Source organism: Vanessa atalanta, chromosome 5 (assembly GCF_905147765.1).
Source record: "Vanessa atalanta chromosome 5, ilVanAtal1.2, whole genome shotgun sequence".
NCBI classification, from domain to species: Eukaryota; Metazoa; Arthropoda; class Insecta; order Lepidoptera; family Nymphalidae; genus Vanessa; species Vanessa atalanta.
In genome coordinates, this window is record NC_061875.1 from 2199296 (window position 1) to 2221635 (window position 22340).

The 22340-nt window shown below is 32.8% G+C and overlaps 3 protein-coding genes across 3 annotated transcripts; 2 read left to right on the forward strand and 1 right to left on the reverse strand.

The window, feature by feature from the left end:
• Window positions 1–1101: 1101 nt before the first annotated feature.
• LOC125064263 (serine/threonine-protein kinase dst1-like) lies at window positions 1102–3356 on the reverse strand. The gene is made up of 4 exons (XM_047671215.1): window positions 2909–3356; window positions 1944–2813; window positions 1356–1586; window positions 1102–1237 (listed from the first exon to the last, which is right to left on the reverse strand). The coding sequence occupies exons 2-4, from the start codon at window positions 2650–2652 to the stop codon at window positions 1164–1166; spliced, it is 1014 nt and encodes a 337-aa protein (XP_047527171.1). The 5' UTR covers window positions 2653–2813; window positions 2909–3356; the 3' UTR covers window positions 1102–1163.
• A 7246-nt stretch (window positions 3357–10602) lies between these two features.
• LOC125064383 (inducible metalloproteinase inhibitor protein-like) lies at window positions 10603–16025 on the forward strand. Its single transcript, XM_047671373.1, has 4 exons — window positions 10603–10696; window positions 14461–14655; window positions 15090–15287; window positions 15864–16025. Exons 1-4 carry the CDS (start codon window positions 10639–10641, stop codon window positions 15950–15952), a joined length of 540 nt encoding a protein of 179 aa, XP_047527329.1. The 5' UTR covers window positions 10603–10638; the 3' UTR covers window positions 15953–16025.
• A 1356-nt stretch (window positions 16026–17381) lies between these two features.
• LOC125064296 lies at window positions 17382–19420 on the forward strand. Its single transcript, XM_047671259.1, has 4 exons — window positions 17382–17475; window positions 17982–18158; window positions 18660–18860; window positions 19398–19420. The coding sequence occupies exons 1-4, from the start codon at window positions 17421–17423 to the stop codon at window positions 19418–19420; spliced, it is 456 nt and encodes a 151-aa protein (XP_047527215.1). The 5' UTR covers window positions 17382–17420.
• Window positions 19421–22340: the final 2920 nt, after the last annotated feature.

Here is a 22340-nt window from a genome sequence, read left to right on the forward strand (position 1 = left end):
TTAAAGTTGAATTCATATTTGAAATTAAAATATTAAAGAGGCAATTTCATTTTCACAAACTAAAAAATTCAAAAATACACTATAAATAAATATAAACATAATATTACATGTTGTAAATCAAAAGCATTAATTTACAAGAGCTCTCGTTCCCGAAGCCATTTGCTTCGTATAATATATAGCTTATAGTCATGACATCCGCTATTAGTTATTATGGTAAGGGAGCTAACAGGCAAAATTGTTATTTGATTTACTTATCTGGCTGACGTTATTAATTTAGCGATTATTGTACTTTGCGAAACATAAGAACTCAATCTGTATTTGTTAATGACGTAGTTGATGGCGCAAATAGACAGCGCCTCGTATTTGTTAAAAGAAGGCATAATAGGTATATGCTTGGCTGTCGTTCGTTGACGTTCATGGTCAATAACTGGGATCATTTCAAAATAAAAAAGAACAGGCAGACTTGGACAAATGTTTGGAGTAAAAACTGTTTATGGTTTAAAAAGTGTAGAATATTTATATATTTTTTTAATGTCATATGTGAAGGTGGACTGGCAGACGGGGTAACCTAACTACTATAAGAAACATTAATAGTTTCTCATATCACCAATGCACCACTAACCTTGGTAACTGCGCTACATCCCTTGTTAACACTGACCAAGAATTTATTATCATTGAAATAAACATACAAAAAGAAACTAATGATTTTAAATAAGCTATGCTTTTTTGTTCGTTCACCTGCCAATAATTATTTTGAAGTTTAAAGGCTATTACACCAATCCCGGAGGTAGATAGACATGAGCAAATTATTTAATAATCACAGCGTTGTTACCAAAAATCATGTGACGTAGACCAAGATTTTATAAATCTTGGTCTCTCTAGATCTTGAATCCTATCAGTATAAAAAATGATCAATACTTATCGTATATACCGAAACGCTCGCCGCTCAGTAACTATTACAGCCGGTCGTCAACCCAGAGCGATACATGAACACAATACGAATACATGTACATCGCTTTAACAAATATCAGTTATTCGTCGTCTTGCATATTCTTGCGCTTTTAATTTTTATATAATATATATATACTGTTATATTTGTGCTCTAAATAATACAACAAATCTCCTTATATGATAACATTGATCCTTAAGTTCTTTAAGTGATTTTATTTATATGAATTAACATCAGTATTATTTTTATGTGTAATTTTTGTTGATTTTGTTATTTTAGGTTCTCCATCTGTAACAAAGTTTGTAACTGTTATTTTAACATGATTTATTAAATCATTATTAATAATTTTCAACATAATTATTAGGCACGTATCGTATGTATGCACCAAAATAATAAAAAAACTTACCATCACCGCTTATTCTTTCTATAACTTCCTCGACTGTGGTGCCATTGGGATATATGGTAGTTTTCGTCTCTTTCTCTGGGTTTGTTTTGGGAGGAACAAATAGAAAATATATTAAATTCTGTGTATTATTTCCACTTATAAGTTTTTTCCAGAAATCATCATCGGCTTTAAACCAAAACGTTGAATTTTCTGTAGTATTCTCGGTATTTGGCGTTGGAGTGCTGGAAAGTGCTAAAAAAGAAATTAAATTAATTTAAAGTTATAAAGCGTAAAGGTTACATAACAGATTGTTTCATTCAGTGCTAAGCAAAGACTTTCTCTCATATAAAGAAGTGTTTACAAATATTTAACTATACTGATTCACTTCAGGTAGGATAAACATGCATCGATTAAAATATAATTTCATCCGACACAATACAAGCTTACTGTCAAAGTTTTCAAGACAAATAAAAACACATCAAAACTCAATGGAGCTTGCTCATATATAGCTAGTTAGCTAGCTCATACGCCTTATTCAGCTTAGATCTGTCTAAGCACCAAATCAACAATATCATATAGGAAGTCTAATTTAAATATAAATTTACTTACAACTAACTACATCGTGGCTCTCCTTATTTATTTCCAAATGAGAAGCATTGCTTCTATTTATTTTAGGCTCTTTTACACTTGTTAAGGTATGAGATTCATTTAAAATTGGCGTCGAAGTTGTATTTATTAATATTTCTGTGAAGTTTTTACCATTGTTAACCGGTTCGTCGGTTGTAGTTGAGCTGTTTAATAAAACATTATGTCCAATTAGATTTTGATTTTCAATTCCCGATATTTTCTTTAACTCAGTATCATTTCGTAGTTGATTGTGTTGGATATTTACAACAGTTTTATCAACAGTTTCGGTAACATTAACCGACGTGGGACTTCCTTCAATTGATTCTTTTAGGGTTGTGTTCAATATCGTTTTATGAAGAGTCGATGGACTTGTTTTTGTTTTCTGTTTTTTTGATGGATCACTCGTTGTTTTGTCACCGATTTTGTTGATAACAGTCTCGTTAAAATGACTTTCAGGCACTTTTGGTAATTTTTTCTCTTTAATAAATATTGGATTAGTTACAACCGGTAACGTTATAGACGTTTTAGTATCGGAAATAGTACTATTGCCTCTATTTTGTCCTACGTTCGATTGGAGATTATTAATCGTAATTGGTTTGATAGTTGGATTTTGTGTAACTGGCGTTTGTGGTTTGGAAAACGGAATTGGTCTGCCTTCAACATGTTTCATTACATCTTCAGATTTGACCATCACATAGTTTGGATACTTTTCAAGTATTCCATCGATTTGATCAATAAGTTCTATTCTCCCATCGGGATGTATAACAGTATAACGTTTCAATGGTTGCTCAGATTTATAAATATCCTGTATACGTCTTGAATTGTTAATAATGTTTTTTAAAAAGTTGTTTTCTAAAATATTATAAAAGACACACATTAATATAAGTTGTATAATATATTAGCTAATAAAAAAAATATACAGGAGTCAATAAAATACTCTTAATTACCTTGGGGTGTGTTTGAAAACTGTTGAGTGTTTATTTTATAAGGCAAAGCTTGTTTTAATTTATAAAGTGATTCTGCTGACGGATTTTGAAAACTTGCTGTTGGATATGGATTTGACTGATGGAGCGGTTGTGAAGGTGGTTTGGGATATTTTGAGTCAACAAGAATATTTTTATATGAGCTATTTATCAGCGAAGGATTTTGATTATTTTGTGTTCTAGATATTTGTTTACCTACTGACGATTGTATGTATTCAGGAGAAACTCCTTGTAGTTCTAATGTTATTTCATCATTTGATTTAATTAGCGGTCTATTTACTCTTCCAGTTGAAGGTCTTGAGAACTCAAGTGGAACAATTTGCTTTATATTTGTTTCAGGTTGAAATGGTTCTTTATTTAATTCTCTAATCGGTGGCAATCCCAAGTATCTAGAACGAACGTCTTGTTTCTTGAGCACGTCATTTTCTATGTTTGGGGTTCTATTATTAATTTCAAGTATTTGTGTTTTTGTTAGTGAATTAGAGTTCTGTTGCTCTCCCAAACCTTTTCCATGTGTTACAGGTTCATTTATAGTTCTCACTGGTAATAATTGTTGCTCCATTACTTTTTGTGGTACATTTCGGTTGTTTATTTCGGATGGATTGTTGTGAAAGTTATATGGTAAGTTGGAATTTATATCATTATTTCTTTGATCATTGTATTGTGCACTCCTTTGATTTTGATAATTACCATTAATAGCAGGATACAAACAAGCTAAAATATAAAACGAACTGAATTATTTTTTTAAATTACAATCTAATTAGTCTTTATTAAAATGCTATTTATATATTTAGGAATTAATTATAAAAACTAAAATATTAATTTTCTGTTATATAATCCGTTTCTTCGTCTAAGTTTTTCTAATCACCCTACCGACTATAATTGTTATAAATTATTATTTCATTAAAGTACAAACCTCCGCACTTGAAATATAACACAACACAAAACACGTATAAAATCTTCATTTTCGTTGTAGAATTCATACAGTTCTAAAGGCTTCAAAGAGGTGCCTTTTATTATAAATACGACTGAAACAAATAAAACCGAAAAGCTGTTCATACATCTCTTTTGTTTAACGAAGCATTTCATTACCTGAATTTTCAATGTTTGCACAAACGTAAATTGAAATCAACATTGCGTCAAATACTATGAATGATGTTTTAGGTACAAAGAGAGCGAAACGAAATCGTTTCGTACCCGTATTTATATATAAGTATGTCACAGTCTATTCTCTTGGTCAGTCATACTTATTGACACAAGGACAAAAGTACATACTTTTGACTAATGAAATGAATGAATGAAAAGATTATAATAACAGCCTGTAAACGTCCCACTGCTGGGTTAAGGCCTCTCTCTTTCGAAAAAAACGATTAAGGGTATTTTATATAGATGAATATATAATTATATAGATGAATTTGCCGTCTTAGCACCTTCCGCGACTCTAGGGCACACAAGTATATGGAACCCTATTGATAATAAAAATCTGCCTAAGTACAAATCGAACTCTAGGCGGATGAAGTTGCTATTCAAGTGCATATAATCATCGAAGATGACCTTTTTTACCTCTCTAAATATTTTTGTGGGGCTATATTAGTCTAACAATATACAGTATAAATATATCGGCTTTTCGATCACGTGAAAATAAAGGCTTTAGTCTCTTTTAACTTTTACTCATATAAATAGTACAAAATTAGTATATATATAGCCTTCAGTACTTAAGGCTTATTATGCATTAGTCGTAATAATCAGGATCACTGTATAAGATTTTATAAATGTTAAAAGATCTTGGAGTTAGTGTTCGTTAATGTTCATAATTGTATATGATTATTACATTAATTTTTTTATTCATAAAAAAAGTACAACCATGTCACGGTTCCTGCCAGTTCCTCTCTGCAGAATTTACAGTAGTATTGTATATTTTGGTTTCATTTCATTTTGAGTACCTTTGGCTAATTTTGTCCGTCTAAAATAGCGTTCACCGCCCCACAGAACTGAATTTGGAGTTATGAATAAAAACACATTTAAGCACTAGTGGTTGGTCAATATGTGTTAGGTATAAACAGTAGCCTTTGGGTTTAAGGTTGAATCATAAAAAAAAATTCAAATCAAAGTAAATACGAATGGATTTTATTTATCAACATTTCAGTAATAGCTTTAGATGACAGCTATTTGGTGCTTTGTGCAACTTCGTATGGGTAGGTACCACCCACTTATCATATATTCTAATGCCAAGCCGCAATACGTAGTACTGTTGTATCTCGGTTTGAAAGGTTAAGATGTATTACGGCGCTAATGTCGATGGACAGTGGCTACCACTTACCCACAGGTATCATTCATAAAATGTTGACAACTAAATTACAGTATTTATGTATATTAAAAGCAATAATGATAATTAATGTCACATATCACCTTCTGGCGTTTAACCATCGTGTTCTGCGGTGAGGTTAACTTCGTTCTTACGAAATTCCTCATCTGAAAAGCTTTGTATACTTTACACTAAATTTAAACTATATTTCAGTAACAATTTCTGTATGGTCACATGTTTTGCATATTTTCCGAAATTACCAACAACCACACAACATTGTACCAATTGTTTGAACAAGTTTAGCTAATAACAGAAATTTGCTTTTATATTGTTTGATGACTGTCGCTATACTTATGATAATTAGAATCAAATTATTTCAACTAATGTGTACACAGACTTCCAATATTGTTTTAATTGTCATGTAAATTGTGATACCGATAGCAAATAAACGCGAAGTTTTACAAAAATATATTTAACAAAACAATGTTTTGATTAGTATCTAAGAATACCGCTGATCGAATATCGACCTACCCTTAAAAACTACCCAAATACGAAGGAAATGTGATACTATAATCCAACACAGCTCCACCGTTTCCTTCTGAACCATGAACCACAGAACGAGGCTACGGCCTTCCTCACCCCAAAGACAGAGGCCCGTCTTTTCCCGGGCGACGCACTTTAGCCCCTAGAACACTGCTTGCAGCCATTGTTGTGCCTAAGACGAGGACTTATATATTACATTTATTACTGGATTACACGTAGTTGCCGTATAATACAATTATAAGTTTTTAAATGTCTTTATTTGTATATGTCTTACGTCAGTCATACGTAATTACGCAGAATGTTTTAATATTTGAATTGTTAGGGTACAATTAATTTGACAACTTTATGCAATCGATATGTATGTAAATAAGACAAAACAGTTCAATATAATCATTATGTAAAAAGAAAATCGAAATTAACCGTAAAACACTAGCGTAAAACAATTATAAAATTTAAAAGACACTTGTGAGAAAATGACGAGTCATCGTAAGTCAGATACGAAGTTAATTTACGGCGGCTGCCAGATTCTGTAAGAATTGAGACACATTCGTATCTTACTCGTGAAATGTTAACAACCGACTCGCAGTGATACACCATTTCGAGGTCACATATAGCATTCTGACATTTTACGCTCGTTTTCTGCGGTGAGATTTGAGTTTCTTGTTACAGAATAGCCCTACAGTAGTCAGCCTGTCAGTAGTTAGTCAATTCTCTCTTCTGTTGTTTCCAAGCCCGCAAATGAAAAAAATGGATTACATGATTAGATTACATTACATTTACATTACATTACATCCATAATTTAAATAAATTGGAAACAGGCAAATTTATAATTTTATGTTAAACACAAATTTTCAAATTTGGAAAACATGGAAATTCATAATTATTTATGTTTAACCTAAATTTGGAAACACGCGTAACCATGAATGGCATACGCAAATTTTCAATATTTATTATAATGATCACGATGAAAATCGACAAATGGTTTTTTATGTGTTTCAGTTGGGCTACCTGTTGCCTAATTACTTAGGCATGGATTATTTTACCAACGTCACGTGCGATGGAAAAGACACGGACAAAATAGATCGGTCGAGACTAAATTACGGGCTTATATGAATATGAAATACTTAAATTCTTCGGAAAATTGGTACATATATATTGTTTTCATGAAGAGAAACATATATGTATTTATGTAATAGGTAGGTGGAACGGCAAATGGTACACCTGATGTTAACTGGTCACCACTGCCCATACATCCAATATAGTTCCCAACCTTGTGAACTAAAATGTTATGTCCCTTGTACCTGTAGATACACTGGCTCACTTACCCTTCAACCCGGAACACAAAAATACCAAGTTTTGTATTAGGCTTGGCGGCAGAATATCTGATGAGTGGGTAGTACCTACCCAGATATATTTATTAGCATTGGCAGCCTGTAAATATCCCACTGCTGGGATAAAGGCCTTGAGGAGAAGGTTTGGAGCATATTCCACCACGCTGCTCTAATGCGGGTTGATGGAATACACATGTGGCAGAATTTCGTTGAAATTAGACACATGCAGGTTTCCTCACGATGTTTTCCTTCACCGCCGAGCACGAGATGAATTATAAACACAAATTAAGCACATGAAAATTCAGTGGTGCTTGCCTGTGTTTGAACCCGAAATCATCGGTTAAGATGCACGCGTTCTAACCACTGGGCCATCTCAACTCTTATACCATCTCTGATGGTATAAATATATCATCGATATATTTATACCATCAGCTTTTATTGTATATATCTGATCTCTAGATAATTTTAGTACCTATATACTTTATTTTGTAATGCCGCGGGCTACAACTAGTAAGTATAATATAATTATGTATAAAACAAATTAAGCAAAAGAACTTAAAGAAGAAAAAAATAATTAATTGTCATTACAAAACGCCAACCTAAAATGACAAACTGACAAATTTACTTGGTTTTTTATTATATAATTCACTCAATACAATTCTTTATACAAGGTTTTTGTTGTGGACACATGACCTACATTATTTCGCGAATATCACGTAAGACTCTACGACTTGGTTTAAATATTTAGTAATAAAATAGTGTATACCGTCGCGTAAGATTAAAAACATCGGAAGTGTTATGTTTTATCAATTATATTTAATTAATATGTTGGATAGAATCGTAACGCAAGTCCAACTCCAACAACCTTTGACTATAATTAAAATTTCCTATGACTCTCTACGACTTTTTTTACCAAAAAATGGAACCTTGGATATTTCGGTGGTTGGTTGGCTAGATCGGTACTCACATTGTCCAGCCAAGCTTGGCAAACTGGTAAGGAAGCTAGAGCTAGAGAAAAAGAGACATCTCGGCAGATCACCTTGGTATTTTTCTTACTGATCTCATTGTAGCAAATGCCTTGAAACGAGCTAAGACCAAATAAAATAGAAACAGCTTACATTTTCAAGGACAAGTCTTTCAGCAATAAAGAATTGTCCAAGAAAAACATTGTTTAATAACCTAAATACCGTTATATATACATATACAAACTCTTTTATTCTAAAACTATTTGAATAAACTGTGGTGCGAAATTCAAGGAATCACGGTAGCATGCGAAAGTGAGCGACCGAAGTAATGGAGACGGTACTTATTGGTGGTTTTTGATGGGTATTTTGGTGTACTAGAGGGCACTAGGCGACTTGGGCACCGGCGAGTCCCACATAAAGTAATGTGTACTACCAGAGATAAAAAAAAAGGTTGCGTAACAATTAGAGAGTATTGTTGGTCCCTAAAATATTATGTTATTAAGAGAATAATGAAAATTTGTATCCAGCTTATTTATATGGGGTCTTTTGAGTCAAATTTAGAATTATTGGAATTTAATTTGTCTCTATTCAAGGTTTCGTATGATACCACGCAATAGTTAATTTAAAGTAATATATTTTAGGAGTCATTCTCAACGGTCACATAGTAACTGTTGGTTGCTAGTATTAATAGAAAATATACGTGATTCATATCCATTCTGAGTTAGTTTTCTGTGTTTTTTAGGGCGATAGATACTTTAATTTTTTAATTGTCTATTTTATATTTATTTTTTAAGGAGGCATCTTTTTCACATACAAGACTTTACTTTAAAACGATATACGCTTTAGCCTTAAATATGAGAAAATTGTTTACGCATTGCCTTGGTCTACTTTTATTTCGACGAATATAATTTCGATCAAAGTCACGTGTGGTTCTACAAGGTTCTAGACAATGTTATATTTACTCGTCGTCGATTTGTAATAAATACATAAAATAACAAAATAGTAAAAGAATTTCTTTAGTAAAAAATAAAAATCTGCAAATGTCAAAACAAAATACATATGTCTTAAGTTTTTTAATATCGACATAATACTATAAATTATATCTATATAACATTTTTTTTTAGCATTAGCAGCCCGTAAATGTCCCACTGCTGGGATAAAGGCCTCCTCTCCCTTTGAGGGGAAGGTTTTGGAGCATATTCCACCACGCTGCTCCAATGCGGGTTGGCGGAATACACATGTGGCAGAATTTCGTTGAAATTAGACACATGCAGGTTTCCTCACGATGTTTTCCTTCACCGCCGAGCACGAGATGAATTATAAGCACAAATCATATAATTATAACATGTAGGTATGAATAATTACACACGACAAGACAAGAAATACTTCAAAACTGATATCCATCTTGTCCAAAGGAAAAATCAACAGAAAATTTCTGAACGATAGTTTGCGAAGCTATTTGTAGGCAAAACTGATTACGCCTTATATCTCATTTTCCTCACTGGATCAAAAATGAAATAGGAAATGAGCCTTGGACGCTGTTTAAGTTATATTTCAATAGTTTGCTTCAAGAAAAACTTCATAAAAATCTTCGTAAAATGAAATCTATTAGTTTTCATGTTAAGTTTCATTATTTAATCTGTCTTTAACTAATTATAGGTCTATTCATTCATGACAATGATGTGATTTTTTTTTTAAATTATATAGACTAATTAAATATAATCTATTCAATATTTTTTTATGTCTTCTCTCACAGTCGTGTCACGCACACTAAGGCCTCTTGTAAGAACAAGAGGCACTCATTCATATCGATAATCACGAAGTAATATTCAAATAGATCTATGCTTAGATACTAATTTACATATTTCTAACATCAAAAATGACGAATTTTTGTTATAAAGTTTCTTCAAACGTTTAACCGCCTTAACATATAAATTTTTAAAAATTCTTTTATAGCTCCCAAATTTCAACATGACATTTACACTTAACATTTAAACCCACCTGTTTAGGTTTTGCGTTACAATATGACAATAATTCATTTTAAAAATATATTAACCAGATATAGGATCTTCTTTTTATCACATCTAACATTGAAATATTGTTTTTTAGTCTGTGGTCTGGTTGAAATCTCTATTTTAAGCAAGTCTCATTGTACGAATGTATTTTTATGATAAGTAGTTATGTATTTATTTCATGCGTGTGGAATTAATGAACGAAAGAGTATCTATCTATGTATATATGAACATATTTATTTATTTATCATAGTTCAATTGCATTCGCTGACGCAATATATATAACTTTTATTGTTATGAATTTATTTTATTAAAAGTGCCGTGCCATCTACCGTAAAACCGTATAACTATTATAATAATAAATGTTTTATTAAAAAAAATACAATCAAGTTTTGAGCATCAAACACAGATGGCGTTAGTTGTACGAATTTAAAGTATATCATATAAATTTAAGTATAAAAATCCTAACTCGTGTTAAAATGTGATAATTTGTAGTCCAGCATCCACCAATCACTTAGAATTGTAACAAACTCGCGAAATGACGTGCTTGCAAACCACTGCCGTCCTGTTATCAGTTTTAGTTAATTTGTCCTCAGGTAAGTACCTAATATTTTATTGTAAGCACTTATTATTATTGGAAATGATATATCTATTATGTACTTTAAAAATGTATTTATAATATTTTGTTAAGAAATATTACTGTTTTGTTGCGTAGGATCTATCTCGTAAATTTTTCATTTTCATGTTTCATTCAAAGTTTTAGAAGTATTTATTATCATTGATATAAATAATATATTTAAAGAAATAAGTTTTTTTTTCTTCATATTTTCATAATATGCAATATATGTCCGAGTCTGTAGATAATAGATATAATTATTTAATAAGCAAATCTGATCTGGGCTCCTAAAATTTCATGAAAACTCCTGGGTTGTCCAACTATATATTAACTATTGATAAATTTGTCTAATGAAAACAATCGACTATTAACTGTTGGTAGACTTTGACAGTCTGTATCAAAATAATATAGTTTTCACAGAGTCCTATACCGAAATTACTTCTACCGGAAGTAGGAGTTTGTGCAATGCAGATGTAAACAACTCATTCAGCAATTAATCTACTTTATTCCATTTGTATTACTGTCTCTTTAGGGTGTGTTACATTGACTCAGTGTTATTCCAAGTACAAGGGACGTCGTATCTTCGATCCAATCTTTGTGCTTCTGGCAATGACAGTATCAAAATCAAAATATTCTTTACTCAAGTAGGCTCATAAAACCATTTTTGTTACGTCATGTTACAGGGTAGAATTAAATGTAAAGCTATCACCGGTTCGGAAAGTAGTTTCTACCGAGAAGATCCGGCAAGGAACTGAGTATTTGCTCTTTTCGCCCATTTTAATTACAGAGTATGTCAGTAAAGTACAATTAAACTTATATATCCTGCCCAGAAATCAAAGAATACTAGGTCCACGCTTTTCTATCTGTAATATAATCTTGTATTGAATGATGTTTTATTCATCAATGTTTTTGACATGGACTTTTAATAAAAAATGTTTTAATAAGCCATGTTAAAAATATCTGTGGAATCTTATTACAGAAACGATTACCGTGTCCCAGGAAGGATATACTAACTTTGCGAAGTCGGAAACTACGTGTAATTAGTTCTTCAGAAATTATGACCGCTAGCTGGCACATATCTGTAGCTTAATTAAAAAAATCTTATACAATATCATACTATCTACCATATTACGCTATGAGTAAATTTCTTAAATATTATTGGGAAACCCAAGTTATTAATTCATTACGGACAATCATATTTTTTTTTATTTTAAGAATTATTTTATTAGCTTATAGAATATAATTGCGATAACCAAATCCAAGCACTAATATAAATTAGGGTATGACAATCTATTTTGAATACAATCATTACATTAACAACTTGTCTTGTATCGTTATCTATGACATAATATGTCTTTATTTGTTTACGAATATATGCGAATGTTAATATAATATCGGACATATTGTAAAACAAAATCCTGCCGCCGCGTCGGTTTGTCTGTCTAAACGCGATAAACTCAAAAATTAACGATGGGATTTTAAGACGGATTACACCAATGGACAGAGCATTCCATAAGGATGATTTAGGTGACATATTTATTAAGTATTTTGTAAATTGACTGACTGATATTTGTTGAAGATATTGGACAAAAATTTAACGCTAGCGTGCGTCAAGTAAATCAATAGACTTGCATTATACAAATGCGTGAAATCATAAGTTGTTTAGCCATATTAAAGTGAAAACAATGGAATATTAACGAATAACAATTTATCACAAATCTTTTTTGACAACTGAATAAAAAAATGTTGCAACAAAGCATCATAAGAGGCCCTCGCATAATTAATCCTGTACACACGTAAAATTTTTGACCATTATTTATCGCGTGGTCAGTCGTGTATTCTATCCTGTATTTTTTTTTAAACGGTGTATCGTATGTGGTATTTCCTTAATACATGTTGTATGATGGGTTTTTACAAATAGCATTTGATCGACCGGTGAATTATTTCCGATCAAAATAAGTGTCTTTTATTAGGAAATATAGTCTAGCGAAATAAAATATATTTTATATTACCTATTTTTATATTAAATTTAAAATAAAATGTATCTAAGTTTAAACTTAAATAAATCAATATTTGTAATAATTAGGCGGACTGGAATATTGATTATCTGCTAATACATGGTCACCACCTCTCATAGACAATGGCGCTGTGAGAAATATTATCCATTCTTTATAAATCCATTGCGCGACATTAAGAACTGAGTTACTTCCCTTGTGTCTGTATTCACACTTACATAAAGGCCTGTACAAAGCTGTACCACTAGGTTAAAGTCAAGTAGGCTCATAGAAGAATAAAACGCTTACATCTGTGTGGAATATTGATTCTACCGATTAACCGGTCATTGATGATGATAACGATGAGGATAAAGTGATTATGATGACGATTTCGGTGATGATCATGATGATGATGATTATTGCTATGGCTATGATACTGATGACGACGATTTTGATAATGATCTAGGTGACGATGATGATGACGATGACGATGTTAATCACGATGATGATGACAATGACGATAATGATGACGATAAAGATGATGATTATGATAACGCTTTCGATGTTAACCATGATGATGATGATGACGTAGACGATAACCCAAATGATTATGATGACGATTTGGGTGATGATCATGATGACGATGATGATTGCGATAGCAATGATACTGATGACGACGATTTCGGTGATGATCATGATGACGATGATGATTGCGATAGCAATGATATTGATGACGACGATTTCGGTGATGATCATGATGACGATGATGATTGCGATAGCAATGATATTGATGATGATGATTTCGGTGATGGTCATGATGACGATGATGATTGCGATAGCAATGATATTGATGACGACGATTTCGGTGATGATCATGATGACGATGATGATTGCGATAGCAATGATACTGATGACGACGATTTCGGTGATGATCATGATGACGATGATGATTGCGATAGCAATGATACTGATGACGACGATTTCGGTGATGATCATGATGACGATGATGATTGCGATAGCAATGATATTGATGACGACGATTTCGGTGATGATCATGATGACGATGATGATTGCGATAGCAATGATACTGATGACGACGATTTCGGTGATGATCATGATGACGATGATGATTGCGATAGCAATGATATTGATGACGACGATTTCGGTGATGATCATGATGACGATGATGATTGCGATAGCAATGATATTGATGATGATGATTTCGGTGATGGTCATGATGACGATGATGATTGCGATGACGATGATGCTGATGACGACGATTTTGATTACGATCTAGGTGACGGTGATGATGACGAAGACGATGTTAATAACGATGATGAAGACAATGACGATGAAGATGACGATAATTATGACGATGAAGATGAGACTAGCTACTTGCACTGGATATATAATACTGGTCGAACAGCGCTTTAGGGCCTTTAATTATGTCCACGGATCCTACCAACTTCTCCACCATACTAATGAAATTACGCACAATACCTTTTTTATTGAAAACTAGTTCATGTTTTATTTATGTTTAGATCTCGTTTCAATAAATGCAATATTGTTACTTAATTAACGGTGAAAAATAATTATATCGCTTTGCCAAACAAATGTAAAGAATAACTGAATTTTCCAAATTTTCAAAATAAAAGTTCAAATTGAAACGTCCAATCGTCGGCTAAGATTCACGTGTTCTAATAAATGACATTAAAACTCTTGATTTTAAATAAGGCTTATCGTGTTACAGGGACACTTTCATGCGGCATCAACGAGATAATGGATGAATGTCCTTCAGATTGCGCCTACGACCATTGCCCCAAGCACGAGTTCCAGGATAGAACACCATGTCCTAAACCTGAAGTTTGTCCACCACCAGCTTGCAAGTGTGGCTTCAACTATCGTAGAGCTGAAAACGGCACGTGCATACCCACTACAGAATGTCGTAAGTAACAAACACAACCTAAAAACATGATTAAACGAGGTTATAAAATCTATTTCATTGGTCGTGCTTTTATAAAAAAAAATTCTTTGTATATTAACGTAATTATTATCATTTTCAAAGCTATTTAGACAAAGCAAAAATTTTGAGTTAAATATGAAATAACAAGAAATAAAATTGCTATTAATTTTATTTCATTGTATCTGTTTCTGTGTGTGTGTTTCATTGTTTCTTTTGATACATAATATTTAGAAAAAGAAACTTCGACAACTGTCTTTCAATATATGTACATATTTGTATACATACTAAAGCTAAGATAATATGTAGTTATTTTTAATTTACTCATAATTTGTCAACCCGATCAATTTGGTCAAATGGAGAGTTCCAATGAATTATTAAATATTTTTACTAAATTTTTGACCGCTCGCTCTTTTCAGCTCCATTTGAGTGTTCCCGCGTCAATGAAGAGTTCAATCCCTGCCCTTTCTATTGTCCTTCTGACAATTGCGACGACGCATCACCTTCTGGGGAATGCCCTTTTTTCCTGCTCATTGTCATAAATTGCAGCCCTTCTTGCAAATGTATTAGACATTACTGGAGGAAAGATGGAGTTTGTGTCCCTTATACGGAGTGCCGTAAGTACTTATATGTTAAGACCTCGGAAACCAAGTAAATCCATTGGTCATGCGCTTAAACTCCTACCGGTCGTGTCGGTTCCTATCCCATGACCTTCAAACAGTAGGGGAAGGAATAAAAAGTGCACTTGTCTTTGAAAGAGCCGAGGAGGCCCAATGGTTAGAACGCGTACATCTTAACCGATGCAGGTTTCATCACGATGTTTTCCTTCACCGTCGAGCACGAGATGAATTTAAAACTCAAATTAAGCACATAAAGATTCAGTGGTGCTTGCTTGGGTTTGTTACCGCAATTAACGTGTTAGCTTCACCTGTTCTAACCACTGGGCCATCTCAGTTTGAGCTTTATCAAAATATACTCTTTATAAACCTACACGGAAGTATCGTCAGAAAATTGAATCGTTCGACAAAATCTGCTACTCGCCAACCCGCATTGGAGCAGCGTGCCTATAAACCTTCTACACGAAAAGGATTGGGCTTGAGCCCAACACTAGAATATTTATAGACAGACAGGCAGGCATTATTACTTGACAAGCCTAACATGAAATTCATGATATATTTTTCTGTATTCCACAGCCAACATCATTAGCTCCAACGTCCAAGACCAAGTCATATTGGATGAAACGTCAACGGCGCAAGGATTTGATTACGTCACATCTGAATAATACCTAATTATAAAGTATATATTATATTGTCTACCAAAGATTGTCGATATATATATAAAACCATGTTAACCCGCCGCGGCTAAATCATAAACTACCGAACGGAATTATTAATGAATTATGCAACTAAGCTTTTCGCGTGACTTTCGGTGAAAACCATATGAAAATCCGTTCGACGGCTTTGGCAGTGGGACTTTGTTTTGTAATATGTAGGTAATGTTAATTATTTTCTATGCTTTCTTTCGTAACTATATAATAGCGTACGTTAATCGATAAAATCATAATAAAAGGCATAAAAAATATATATGTTTTTTTTTTTATATATAAAATCTGAATTAAATTTTTATATACCTAATTACGCTTTTATTGTCTTTAATAAATATGTTTATGACTAATGTAGGTGGTTGTGCTATTCTCCGCCTGGTAGGTGGTGACCACAACCGATAGACGTTGACGCCAATGCGCTACCAACCTTGGGAACTGAAACGTCTTGTCCCTTGTGCCTGTAGTTACACTGGCTCACTCACCCTTCAAACCAAAACACACACAATACTAAGTATTGTTGTTTGGCGGTAGAATACATGATGAGTAGGTAGGTGTCACCTACCCAGACGGCTTGCACTTCTTTAACGATGTAGGCTTTCGTCACTAATAAAACAAAACAAAAGATGTTTTGTTTATTAGTTTTACAATGACTGTTTCATATACAAATAAAAAATCGATAAACACTGCGACACTTTTCATAAATGTTTCACATTAAAATGTGTTGGATGTTTTCATTTGTTGTATCTCTTGTGACTTATCTAATAAAACAATATCGCATTCTGCTTCTGGCTGTAAGTATCTCGGCTTTCTTTTTCAAAACAACTCATTTTGATTAGCACTAATAGAAAGAACGAGAAGCGAGGAAAGTATGTGTGTTAGGAATATATCACATACCTAGTCAAAAGTAGTTAAATTGACTATGTCTAAATCCCATTGTATTTGATTAGTACGCCAGAAGGATATGGAAGAGTAGAGTCTCTCGCCTTGCTTCGCACAGGTGCAATGCTGACACAAAATTAAACTACAGAATGTCTTTATATACAACGTTCACAGCATTTTTGTCATAAGACCATATAAACCGCTATGTGCCTGCATTTTAATTCTGTAATATCTTCGAAAATACTCATTTAAATTACATGCTGTAAAGGCCTATATTAATACTTATATTAAATGCACAATATATTTAATTTCATTAAGAGTCATCCTTTTTTATTAAATTAATATTTTTGTTAGGCAATTGTAATTTTTTTTGTTAATGCGGATTGTATTCGTGCGAAGCTGGGCCGTGTCACTAGTATATAGATTGTAAATACAGAAGCACATAACACGTAAGGTGCGGAGACAATAGTACCACTTGTACATAAATCGATAAGAATTCACTAAAAGAGAAAAGACATATCATTATAAGTCGACGTGTTGAGGCAATATGTCGTGTTTTATCATTAATTTGGTGTTTGTTTTCCTTGTACATTTTGCAACAGGTAATTAAAATTAATTATTAAACTTACCTGTAGGAAAAATAATTGCGTGTTGAGTTTTTTTTTTTAATTAATTAATTTTATTGAACTAAATAATTGGTTGATAAATATTTGAAATTCATAAAGGTAAATTCAGGTAAGTACAACTAGACAGCTGTCCTGACTTCGTCCGGGAGGAATAAAATTGGAATTTAACTTCCGATCGCAGCGCCACCTTCCGTGATTACATACACACGTATGATTTTTCTGACTAAAGTCTGTTTCACACACGCGCTGAAAACAATTGTATGATCTTAATTTGACTTCATAATTTAGTTATTTGAAGCGAATACTGTATTATTATAATATATTTGATAAAAATAAAAACTCAAAAACATTAATTGCATGTGCATGAGCCAAAATGAAAAAAAAAAAAAATTGATTACGATTGAATGAGTTTAAGATAAAAATCGCTGGTTAAGACTCAGCTCCAATCATTATATGTTGACAAGAAATACAAATGTTTTTAGCTGATAACGAGTGTGGTACTAATGAAGTCCTGAAGCAAAACCCAGACTGTGTATCCGACTACTGCCCTGGTGCTGAAGATCAGTGCACAGATTATCGCGATCCCTGTGCGCCCTGTAAATGCGGTCTTAATTATCGAAGAGCTGCAAATGGAACTTGTATATCTACTAGAGATTGTCGTAAGTATACCTATACTAATATTATAAATACGAAAGTAACATTAGTTTCACGGCCAAACCGCAGAACCGAATTTGATGAAATTTTAAGCTTGAAATCCGAGGTAGAATATATCGATCATATATCTAAAACCTGACGACTAAACCCATAAAACGACCGAAGCCGCGAGCGACAACCAGTTATGTATAAATAAAAACATGCACTTGAACAAAATTCTTTACTGTATACCAAGAAAAACAAACATAATGTGTCATATACGCATATTTGACGTACTGTATAAATAGACTGTCTTTTGTCGCTAAAACAATTTTAGTAGGTATATTTTTTTTTTAATTAAACAAATGACAAATTGTATATTAAGTTACGTACGTCCATAGACATTGTGCCTCGTTATACTAGCTCAAATGCCCTTCAAATTAAAACAAGATAGGATAAAAAATCTTATATATATAAGAATTCCAACATTTTAAGTCACTTAAACTTTTCTTTATTAAAATTTTCAGCTCCAATTCCGTGCGGCGAGAATGAAATTTACGACACATGCCCCGTCTGTTCAGAATCATGTGCTAATGCCGTGCCAAGTGGAAAACGCTGCCGGCAGATAGGTAGAATAGGGATAACAGTAATTTGTGACCCAAAATGTCGTTGTATCGACTTTTATTGGAGGAATGACGCAAATAAATGCGTTACCTACGAAGAATGCAGTAAGTATTCTATAATTCAACTGCCGTTACAGTTCGACTATCTCGATCGTGTAATGCCTACTTTTAACTTTATGAATCTCGGGTTGAGCCATTAAAAATGTCATCGGGTATTCCTGACTATAAAACTTCAGCAGCAGTCCGGAGTCTAGAAGTTGACGGTGTTAATATTCCCGTGCTCGGGAAAACACGTAAAGCCAATGATCCTGAGCCTAAACAGTTTCCGTTCTTTTCTGGCTTTCTCACCCTTCCCACCAGAATATCTGATGAGTGGGGTCTACCTACCCAGACGGACTGCTACCAAGCATAATTTGAAACTTAAAAGCAAAAGTCATTGCAAGTCATCACGTCAAAATAAAATGAATTTATCGATAAGTACCTATTACCAATTTACATTAAATAGAAACACTAGCATACGACTACTTAACGATTAATTCCCGATATATTTCAGGAGAAATGGTTCCACAACCACAGTGGAGTCGAGACATCAAAATTAAATTTTAATGTACAAATAATAATTTATTCTATTTCTATTTTCAGCTCAAGATCAATCTGGTTGTTAAAAGTGTAAGCTTCAATAAAGATTTTTTCTAAAACTTGATATTTTATTTCATATTTATGTTATTTTAAAGATTATTCATCATTAAACTTACCAATCCCTACACACAACACAACACACGCCCATTTTGTATGTGCTCGTACATTTATCTCATAAAATGCTCAGACGCTAATCTTACATTTCGTCTTTCGTAGAGACACACTGATTTTTTAACTAAATGAATGTCATTATCATTAACGACTTAAATTTGACCATTACTTACAGATAGATTAGTTATCTGGGTTATGTCCTCAGAGATATTCGATACAGTTTCTTTCAGACCTCCATGAGGGGCAACATTGAGGGAAGGACGTTGGCAGAAGAAGAAAGTCGAGGCTTAGAAACATCCGATAATGGACCGGAATAGCCAACGTTGCATAAATAGAGCAATGATATGACGAGATGATTCAATCGTGGAGAACGAAAGAAGAAGAAAAAAAACACATTGTTCATACGTGACTTGCCATAAGTTCTGTTTTGTTACAGCTGTATCACAAGAATTGAAGACCTGCTGATCTGTAATACAACTCTATGCCTATAACAGACCAGCTCCGACATACACTTGACTACAAACTGTTTTTTTGGATATTTTGTATAATAAAAATAAACGTCACCTAATGATTAATTAAAGTATATAAAGATTTTATGCCCAGTAGACAGAATCATAACATTAAGTTCTTGAAGGTGACACAAAACGTCGTGAGGAAACGTTCATGAGTGCAATTGGCCATCTTTTTAGGTATCAAGTGCCAAACTGAATTTTTAAAAGGCAGTATTTACTATATATACATACATACATATATAAGATAGGTGCCTATGCTTTTGAGATTATTAGAATGTAAATGCTAAAAAATATTTCGGGCAAAATCAAACATACGCGCAGTATTACGGCGGATATTAGAAACTAGTTTAAGTAGAGCATATTTTTATGATCCAGTCGTGTGCACGAAGAAGGCTATTATTTTATACTAAAAATGTATGACACATAGTTTTTTATTTAAATTAATCTTTAAACAAAAAAAAAACGTAATAACAAAAGAAAAATAATTTACTGTGCATAATGAGTTTGCCTTATTATTATAAAAAAAAGGTTTTAATATAACTAAAACATTTTTTTCGCTATGTCAATAATTTAATTTCAATTGTTCATAAGTCACTTCGATATCATTTCTGTAAGTCAAATAACACCTGTTTTTTTTTTCATATTAAACTAATAAGTATCTTAGTCATAATGCATTGTCAATGCGCCACAAGCCTTGGTAGCTAAGATGTTAAATAATTATGTCCCTTGTGTCTGTTGTTACACTGGCTCACTCTCCCTTCAAACGAGAACACAATAAATACTAAGTATTGCTGTTAGGCGGAAGAACATCTGATATAGTCTAAGGCAGTGAATATAATTTATACCTGTTGTGTACATCAGTAATTATATAATACGATCTACGCTGAAAACACTATAGTTCCAAAGAATTAAATATTTTAAGCATTGGTCTAGTCGCTACCGCATGGGCCCCGAGGTCCTCGGTGAACGGTCCAGATCGAGCGCGTATAAGATTTTTTTTTTTTAACTTTTTAAGTTGCGGATCGGTGTCTGGCGGTTCACAGTGTTCCGGTACTTTAGAAAGCGTCCATAGCCGTTGGACCTGCGTTTGTTCAGAGCTAACTCTTTCAGGTAGTATTGCATTAAATGACTCATCGAATTATGAAAGTGGAGATCAAAAAATTCAAGAGTCAAGCTCTTTATCAACCACTTCACGCTTTCCAAAACGCTTAATGGTTAAACACTACTTCGAAGCTCTGATATTGAATATTCCTTGATAAAAAGAGGCAGAAACATTTATTTAACTACCTAGGTGTTAACCGAAGACCTCGGGATTTGCAATGTTATTTGTCAAAGTAATTATTTATAAAGCAACGATTATAAGTCCCAACGATCAACTGTAGTAACGTAAAGGACAACACAATAGGTAAATCAATAGTGGTATAATTTATTATTTCTAGTGCGTGTTATTGTATAAGGAAAACGAATTATATGTTCTGTATTATTTATATTTATCAGGAAAGATTAATTCAATTATATTTATGAAATTAATGTATATATATATATATATATATACATACTTTTTTTTTTTGATATTATGTACTAACTTCACTCGAAGGTTTTTTTTTAAGGAAACCGAGGTCGACAATTTCAAATTAAGCTTTTCTAAGCCGTTCCAACAACACCGTCCAAAAATCCTTAAAAGCCTTATCGGTTCATTTACATTTCTTGGCCTTTAATGACTGGTCTATTATTATTTAATGGTATTTAGTTTATTACACTAAAATATATTTAATACTAGCTGTTACCCGCGGCTTCGCTCGCGTAGAATAAGAATATATTTACAAATTAACTTCAAATATTACGTTAATGTAAGATGTATATATTTCAGCCCTTAGTGGTAGATTATCTAGAAACGCTTAAATACCTATTTACGCATTTTTAATCAGTAGCCCAAAAATGAAGTTTCCTGCTTCTAACTTAAAAAAATGACGAACTTCCAGACTATCCTATATAAAAAATGACAACCCTTATTAAACCCCTTATAGATTGAATATGCAGAATCGGTATATGCGGAATATGCGGAATAGGATTATATAATCGGTATCCTAAAAATAAAATTTCTTTCTTCTAATTTCAAAAATGACGGAATTCCAGACTAACCTATATACAGAATGTTAACCCAATTCCCTTCTTAGGCGTAAAATATCCACAAACGCTTAAATGCGAATCTAGTCATTTTTAATCGGTAGTCCAAAAATAAAATTTCACGCTTCTACCTTAAAAATGACGGACTTCTAGACTAACCAGTATACGGAAAGTTGAACCAATTTCCCTCCCCAAG